Below are 8,127 nucleotides of genomic sequence, written 5' to 3'. Positions count from 1 at the left end.
AAGACAATAAGAGAAAAATATAGAGAAATTTATAATAGAGACATTTTTGAGAATTCAAAGAATACTAGAATACAAACGGAAGATTTTTTTGGCTTGGTATAATTTATCACTTAAATGCATTAAAAGGCAAAATTCCCTACTGAAATCGTGTTGGTCATAATTAATAAAACTAAACTGACATTCAATTTCTGCATATTTTAAATTTAAAAAAAATAAAAAAGACAAGAAAGAATAGAAAAAAGAAGACGGGATGTGGAGAGACGCGATGTTACACGTTGGTTTTACTCATTCAATAAACACTATTGACCTTTTGGTCTGATGGCTCCGAAGTGTATATTCCAAGCCAACTCAAATAGAGTGCCTCGGACACTTCGCTCAAGCTTATTTATAACATACAAAACGTCGACGTATATAGAGCTAAGCCTAGGCCCTCACTTTACTCCGCTTCTATATTTTTCATTTCAAACAGCTTTTAAACTTCCCTCCGTTGACAATGGCGAACAAGCTCAATGTAGATGAACTACGTACTGAACTCGCCAAACGTGGTCTCATTACCACCGGAATTAAGCCCACCCTGGTTTCATTTTATTTCACTCTTTCTTACTTTTTCGACATATATATATATATATATATTCTCGGATTCTAAGTTTGGGTCATTGTAGGTTCGAAAACTCGAAGCGGCTATTCGTAAAGAGAGCAAGCTGCAATTACAAGACGGGAATGGTGGTTCAGTTGGAAATAAGAGGGAGAGGGACTCGGAAGTTAACGGGGAAGAGGAAGGGAAGTCAAATGGACCTGAGAAAATTACGGCCATGGATGAGTTTCGGTCCATGAGTATCAAACAATTACGGGAACAAGCCGCTCTTCGTGGCGTTTCCGCAACTGGGTCGAAGAAAGAGTTGCTTGACAGGCTTTGTGAAGGTTCGGAGAAGGGCTCCAATGGCGTTCCACAAGGTAGTCTGTTTTTTTGTTATGGGAAATTCTTATGTGATATGATTGGTTGCTGAGAAAATTTTGGCAAGGGGAGGGAATTTACGCCAGTTTTATAGTCTACTCACTCACTCACTCTATTAAGCCTTCAATTCGCTTAGTCAGTTTGACATTTTAATGTTGTTTCTTCAAGGCTGGTAGGAGCTTGTTGCACCTATGTAGAGAGTGTGTTTAAATCATCATACATGATTTTCTTCATCAAAAGTCTATAAAAGAAGATGAGACTGTCATGTTTAGATTGATCACAACCTCTCCATTATGAATACAACAGCGAAACAAATCAGCAAATCTCGTTTATGCCCAAAAGCATATATCAGATAGCCTTAATTCTCAGGACAATACCCGACTTGGTCATTGGATTGCCTTACCTTTGTTTAAATTAACCTTAATATGAGGAAAATAACATGACATCTAATTATTTAATTCCTCTTCGCTTCAGTTTTCAGTTTAGTGGTATTCCTTGTTACTTATTTACCATATTAGAACTGGAAATTTAATTATTTTTTATTGGTTGCAGCTGAGGAAGAAGGGGACAACAGCAAGAAGGAGAAGATTATGACTGCTACCAAGAAGGGCTCTGCAGTATTGGACCAATGGCTACCAGATGAAATTAAAACACAGTATCATGTGTTGGAAGTAGTAAGTCTAGATATTGACTTCCTTTTTTTCTTTCTTTCTTTCTTTCTTATATTCGTATAATTTTTATTCTTTTGGCTTCTATGTTTTAGTTTTGGACTGACTTATGTTTCCGTACAGGGAGATGACATTTATGATGCCATGTTGAACCAGACAAATGTTGGAGATAATAACAACAAGTTTTATGTGATCCAAGCTCTTGGTATCTTTTTTCCCATAAGAAAATTCCACTTACTTTAATCAAGATGTTTCCAATTCAGTCTTGCAGGATATCTGATTGAGTTCCAAGTTTCAATAGTATTGTTGCTGATAACCCATGTTTCATAAGTTAAATGCTTTAGTGTTTTGACTTCTTGGACTTTAGGTTACTTCATTTACCTTCATTTCACCTCAATCTAACTTGAATTTCTTTAAAACTACTGCAGAATCTGATGATGGTGGTAGATTCATGGTTTATTTTAGATGGGGAAGAGTAGGAATAAAAGGTCAAGACAAGTTACAAGGCCCTTACACATCACAAGAAAGTGCCATTCAGGAGTTTGAACAAAAGTTTCACGCGAAGACTAAAAATCTATGGTCAAATCGGAGAGAATTTTTTTCTTACCCAAAGAGCTATACTTGGTTAGAAATGGATTACAGTGAAAATGAAAAGGAATCAAATGTAAGTTTCTTGATTTTAAGTTTAGTTCTTTGATATCTGATTTCTTTGAGTGCTTTAGATACCATTGTGTCAAGTAACTGGAAAACAATCTCTGTTTTTTTAATCTCTCCTAAAAAATTTAAAGACAGTTCTTTTCGTGGAAGGGCAACATTCGAGAATGTACTTATCAGAAGAACAACTCTTCAGTTTTGTTCTCATTAATTTTAGGACATTTAATACATAATTTTGTGTGAATGAAGAGCTTGTTACCAAATCATGCTGGGAAGTGAGTTTGTGGGGTGGGGAGATGTTATCTTTTCCATTGTTTTTTGATCCCTGTTAAATCACTGTCAGGTAAAAGAACAGTCTGTCCCTGCTTTTCAAGCACAACCCCGGAATACTAAACTTGAGCCCCGTGTTGCCAAATTTATATCTCTAATTTGCAATGTCAGCATGATGAGGCAGCAAATGATGGAAATAGGTTTGTGATTCAATTTATAATGTTGTGCAATATGTTATCGCTCATGACAATAAAACTATGAGCAATGATCAATTGGATGTTTTTCTTTTTATCCTTCGTTTCTTTGATAAAGTAAAACTTGATTGGATCTTGCCTCTCTTATTTATTTATTGATTTTTTGACATGTATTCTTTACATATTTTTGGTGTTTTATTATAGGATACAATGCTGATAAACTGCCTCTTGGTAAACTAAGCAAATCAACTATTTTGAAGGTATGCATTTCCTGTGTTTTAATCCTCTCTTTATCATATTTGAGTTAAAGTTTTCAGAGTACCGTATTTTTTTTATTCATGAAACTATCGTTTTGGAAGGATTTTGTTCAGTAGTTGAAAAATGCTCAAAATTAAAGTGGCCAGTGGCTTAGGATATATAATAGAAGCTACTCACTGTAAGATAGACACCGGATAGACTTCTAATAGGACTTATAAGATGATAAAAATAAAATATCTGCCTTTGTTTTCAGCAGTAAATGTTTTCCATCGATATACAAATAAGAAACTTGAGTTTCCCCAGTGTCTCGTTATTTGATATCTTGCTCTCAACTATCTGCTCTGATATAGGATTCTGGCCAACTTTGCTACAGAAGATAGGGTAATCTTAGTGGTTTCCAAAGGTGACATCTGTTAAGCATTAAAATGCTGAACAGCAGAGTCCTCCCAGCTATTAGTCCGTATTTTGTAGTTGTAGTTACTGACTTGCACGCTAATTGAGGTTCGAAAGGATCATAATCATTAAGGTCTTGCAAAATATGGCCATTTGACATATAATCTCTATTATGGTTCTCCTTTCTCTTTCTACTATCTCTCATAATGCTTTGGACCTCATTAGCATTTTCTTACGAAGTTAATTGCAATTGGAAGAATTTTCCCTGCGATTATTCTTTGTATTTATTATTTTTTTTAAGAAACGAAAATTGTATTGGATGGAAGAAACCAAAAGGTTTACAAAAGACGATAAGATAACATCTATTACAAAGGAGGATGTCAATGGATCATCTAAGATTACAACCAAAGGTCCCACTCTCAAAGGAGGCCGGTAAAAGAAAACACACTAAAAGCCTTGGTCTTAAAGGACCAAATTGCTACCAGAATTTATTTTTCTTCCATATCTGAGCCTCTTCTGAATCTGTGGCCTGAAAGATCCTACTATCCCTCTCTAACCATTGTCGCCCTCCTTTGTAATAGATGATTCTTTGTATTGTGAATAACATTCTTGGTAGTTTATTGCTTACATGTACCATGTGGGATGCAATGCCTGAAAAACACTAATTTCTTGTTCCTGATCAAATACTCATCAATTTTCATGTTAAGGAGTCTTATCTTTTGACGTGTAGGGCTATGAAGTTCTGAAAAGAATTGATGAAGTGATTGGACAGTCCAATAGGAGAATGCTAGAGCAGTTAAGCGGGTAAGTTTTTTAGATGGTCTATCTGGCTATGATTTTATTATCCTAAGTTGCCAGCCCTTACATATCATGTTGCTGTACATTTTTCTTGTTATTCAAGAAACTATAAATAATTGGGTAAATACTCATTAAGTATCTTGTGTTTTATCGAAATACACTCTTGGTACCCTATGTTTATAATAATGATCATTCAGTACCCTCTATTTGCAATTCGTACCAGTTCGGTACCCTATGCTACAATCTAGTCAACTCATATTTCAAATATGACTATATTGTCCCTCAATGATTTATCTGATATTCTTTTTATTTTTGTTATTTTAAAATGTTTTAAAAATATTTTCTGAATCAATAAAACAAAAAAAAAAGTATAGGTGTTGTTTGGTAACACTTTAAAAAATAGTTTTTTATTTAATTAATTAAAAATTTGAAAATTAAATATAAAATGTGTTTGGTAACTCTATTTTTATTTATTATTTTTTTAAATTTTAATTAAAATTTATTAAATTTTTTGAAAATAGAATTTTTTCACTTTAAAATTTTTTTTTAAACAGTTTTCAAGTTTTCCTTTATTTTTTTCTTCTCTTTTTCAAACCAACACCTTATATTGTTAAACAAAAAATAAAAATAAAAGTTATCAAACGCGTTTATTATTTTTTGTTTTTAAAAACAAAAAACAAAAATAGTTACCAAACATATTTTTATTTTTTAAAAATAAAGAAATAAAAATAAAATTATATTTCTATTTTTGTGTTTAAAAAATTCAAAAACAAAAATTTTACCAAACGGGCCCACAATTAAAACTTTGAAATAATTTAAACAAACAAAAATAAAAAATTAAATCTAACCCCTAAACTTAAACCAAAAAATTAAAATCAGCACCTTAAACTTAAAAGCCAAAATTTAAAATAAATTCAAACAAAAATAGTTTAATTAAAACTTAAAAAAATTATTAGGTTTTTGGTTTACTTTAATTAATATAAAAATATTTGTATTAGTTTTTTTTAATTTATATTTTGAATTAAACGTATTTATGTTTATTTAATTAATTAAAATAGTTTAATCAAATATTTTTATTTTAAAATTAATTTATACTATTTTTTATTTGAAAATTTACATTTAGTTGATTTATTTTATAAATTAATTTTTATTTTATTAATTTAAAAAATATTTTTTGAATTATTTTAAAATAACAAAAATAAAAGAAAATTAAATAAAGTGTTTAAAAGAGGGACAATAAGGTCATATTTAAAATATGGGTTGACCACATTCAAGTGGAGGGTACCAAATTGGTATGAATTGCAAACAGAGGCTACCATGTGTGTATTTTGATTAAACACAGGTACCAAATGAGTATTTAGCTTAAATAATTTTATTTTCTTCATACAAGTCTTAAATTATATAATTAACTTCTGGTTCTGTACTTCTGCAGAGAATTTTACACTATCATTCCTCATGATTTTGGATTTAAAAAAATGCGTTAGTTCTCTCTCTCTCTCTATCTATCTATCTATATATATATATTGACACACCGAGGATATGACACTGAATGCTGTTTTCTCTTTTTAGTAAGCTTATATATTAATTCTCTTCTGACAGGGGATTTTGTAATTGACACCCGTCAGAAGTTGAAACACAAGATAGAAATGGTAAATTGTTTCCTTCTATTTTATTGGTTCCATTGATTTTCTTTTTTCATGGAGGAGCTGCTTCATTGAATTTTATAATGGGACATTATTACATTTATTTTGACTGCTTTTATTTTAGAAGAGGTGTTGCTAACTTTATTTAATTGAAGGTTGAAGCGCTAAGTGAAATTGAGGTGGCAACAAAATTGTTGAAGGATGACATCGGTAGTCAGGTAAATCTTCTATGGTCTTATTCACAAATCATAACTTGTTGTATTCCAACAAATTTTTGTACCATTCTTAAGTTCTACTAATTATCTGGTTCTGCCACTCTTATAGGAAGATCCATTGTACTCTCAGTATCAAAGCCTTCGTTGTGAACTAACACCGCTTAATTGTGATTCTGATGAATTCACTATGGTATTTAATATTTTAAAGCATCCTATATTTATAAACAGTCCAGAAAATTGGAGAAAAAATAATTTTGTTTGCTCTATTTCTAAATGTTTAGTTCCGTAATCTTGTGTTCAGATTGCCAAGTATATGCAGAACACTCATGCAAAAACACATTCAAATTATACAGTAGATATTGTCCACTTGTTCAGGGTATCAAGAGATGATGAAGTTGACCGTTTCAGTAAGGTAATATGTACAATTCAAGAAGTTTGGCCATGCTTTTCCTTTTTTACTCTGTTCATCTTGCACAATTTACCTGCTATAAAATTCCCTGCAATGTCCTTCATCTTTTAAAATTTAAATTGATGTAAATGTTTTTTTCCCCCTCTTGCACAGTTTTTAAGTACCAAAAATAGAATGTTATTATGGCATGGTTCCAGGCTCACAAATTGGACTGGAATTTTATCCCAAGGTTATCTTTTTCTATTTTATTGTTAATCTTATACTCTTAAATGTACTCTATTTTGCTGTCTGTTGTCTGTAAGCATGGTATATTTTCATTAACTGCTGAAAAGCTACTAATTAAAATATGTATTTTGACATTCTAGGTTTGCGCATTGCTCCACCTGAAGCACCTGTAACTGGTTACATGTTCGGAAAAGGGGTTTATTTTGCTGACATGTTCTCCAAAAGTGCAAATTATTGCTACGCTTCCCACAGTACTACATCTGGTGTGCTGCTTTTGTGTGAGGTTGCCTTTCTATGCATATTATACTGAAAGATCCTTTATTACAGTGGAATAGGAACAGATTACGTATTAGCATAATGTCTTAATATGTCTATCATATTTAAGTTTAATTAGTGGGAGCATGAGCAAACGATTTTTACTTCACAGACATATTACATAATTTTCCTTTGTTTTTAGTTCCTGTTCAATCATCATATTTGTCTGTCTTCTCCATGTTCTCATGGTTTGTGTACTGTGAATTTTAGGTTGCACTTGGTGACATGGCCGAGCTTCGAACAGCTAAATATGATGCTGAAAAGCTGCCAGAGGGAAAGCTGAGGTTTGTTCATCTAAATTTTATTGGATTGCTCGTATATTCTGCCTCATGCGTATTTTACAGTTATTACGGATTATATTGCAAAAACATTGGCAGCACAAAAGGCGTTGGACGAACTGCACCGGATCTCTCAAAAGCTCGGTGTCTAGACAATGGTGTTTTAGTTCCCGAAGGAAAGCCAAAAGAGAATTTACACCATGAGGTACCAAGCGAAATTATTTTTATCATTCTTCACATGATACTGTACTATTAATAGTTGGAATCGGTCAATTTCTGATAGATTCGTAGATCTTTCAAGAGCTTTTCTTTTCTTATGGATTAAACTGATCTGATTTATATTTTTCTTGCAGGGTGCTTTATTGTATAATGAGTACATAGTTTACAATGTGGAGCAGATTAGAATGCGCTATGTTGTTCATGTGAATTTTAATTTTAACAAATGACACCTCGTCTCTCAATTAGTCGAGCTCTGTTTTTGTGTCATGTTATCTTGTAAATGGCAAGGTAGATCCAATGCTTAGTCCCTTCTAGTCTGTTTTGGGACAAGATAAGGATATGAAGGAGTTCTTGATGCAAGTTAAATACTCCAATACAAGATTGACTAACCAGTTTACATTTATATATTCATGTTATTCCATTGTACTTTTGGATAGGTGCATTTTTGGTTAAAATGAAGGGTGATTGTGTTGATAGGTAAGAGAATTACATGAAAAAGAAATCTAATATAAGTGTGTTCGACATTGAACCACATTAAATAGATGTGAAGATATTAAGTCATTTATAAGATCATGATTTGTTTTATTTATTGTCAAAATAATGCATCGATTAGTATATTAATTTTATAAAGAT

At 31.9% G+C, this 8,127-nt stretch overlaps 1 protein-coding gene across 1 annotated transcript; it reads left to right on the top strand.

Annotated features, from left to right (window-relative positions):
- The first annotated feature begins 292 nt into the window (after positions 1-292).
- On the top strand, positions 293-7,924 carry LOC133795439 (poly [ADP-ribose] polymerase 2). The gene is made up of 18 exons (XM_062232893.1): positions 293-577; positions 663-954; positions 1,508-1,629; positions 1,747-1,828; positions 2,052-2,287; positions 2,621-2,747; positions 2,946-3,001; positions 4,123-4,196; positions 5,623-5,669; positions 5,790-5,839; positions 5,989-6,051; positions 6,158-6,238; positions 6,350-6,460; positions 6,611-6,686; positions 6,823-6,965; positions 7,208-7,281; positions 7,375-7,480; positions 7,629-7,924. The coding sequence occupies exons 1-18, from the start codon at positions 494-496 to the stop codon at positions 7,719-7,721; spliced, it is 1,917 nt and encodes a 638-aa protein (XP_062088877.1). The 5' UTR covers positions 293-493; the 3' UTR covers positions 7,722-7,924.
- Positions 7,925-8,127: the final 203 nt, after the last annotated feature.

Source organism: Humulus lupulus, chromosome 1, assembly GCF_963169125.1.
Source record: "Humulus lupulus chromosome 1, drHumLupu1.1, whole genome shotgun sequence".
Classification (NCBI taxonomy): Eukaryota; Viridiplantae; Streptophyta; class Magnoliopsida; order Rosales; family Cannabaceae; genus Humulus; species Humulus lupulus.
Note: the sequence above shows the minus strand (reverse complement) of the source record. Positions and strands in the feature narration are given on the sequence as shown.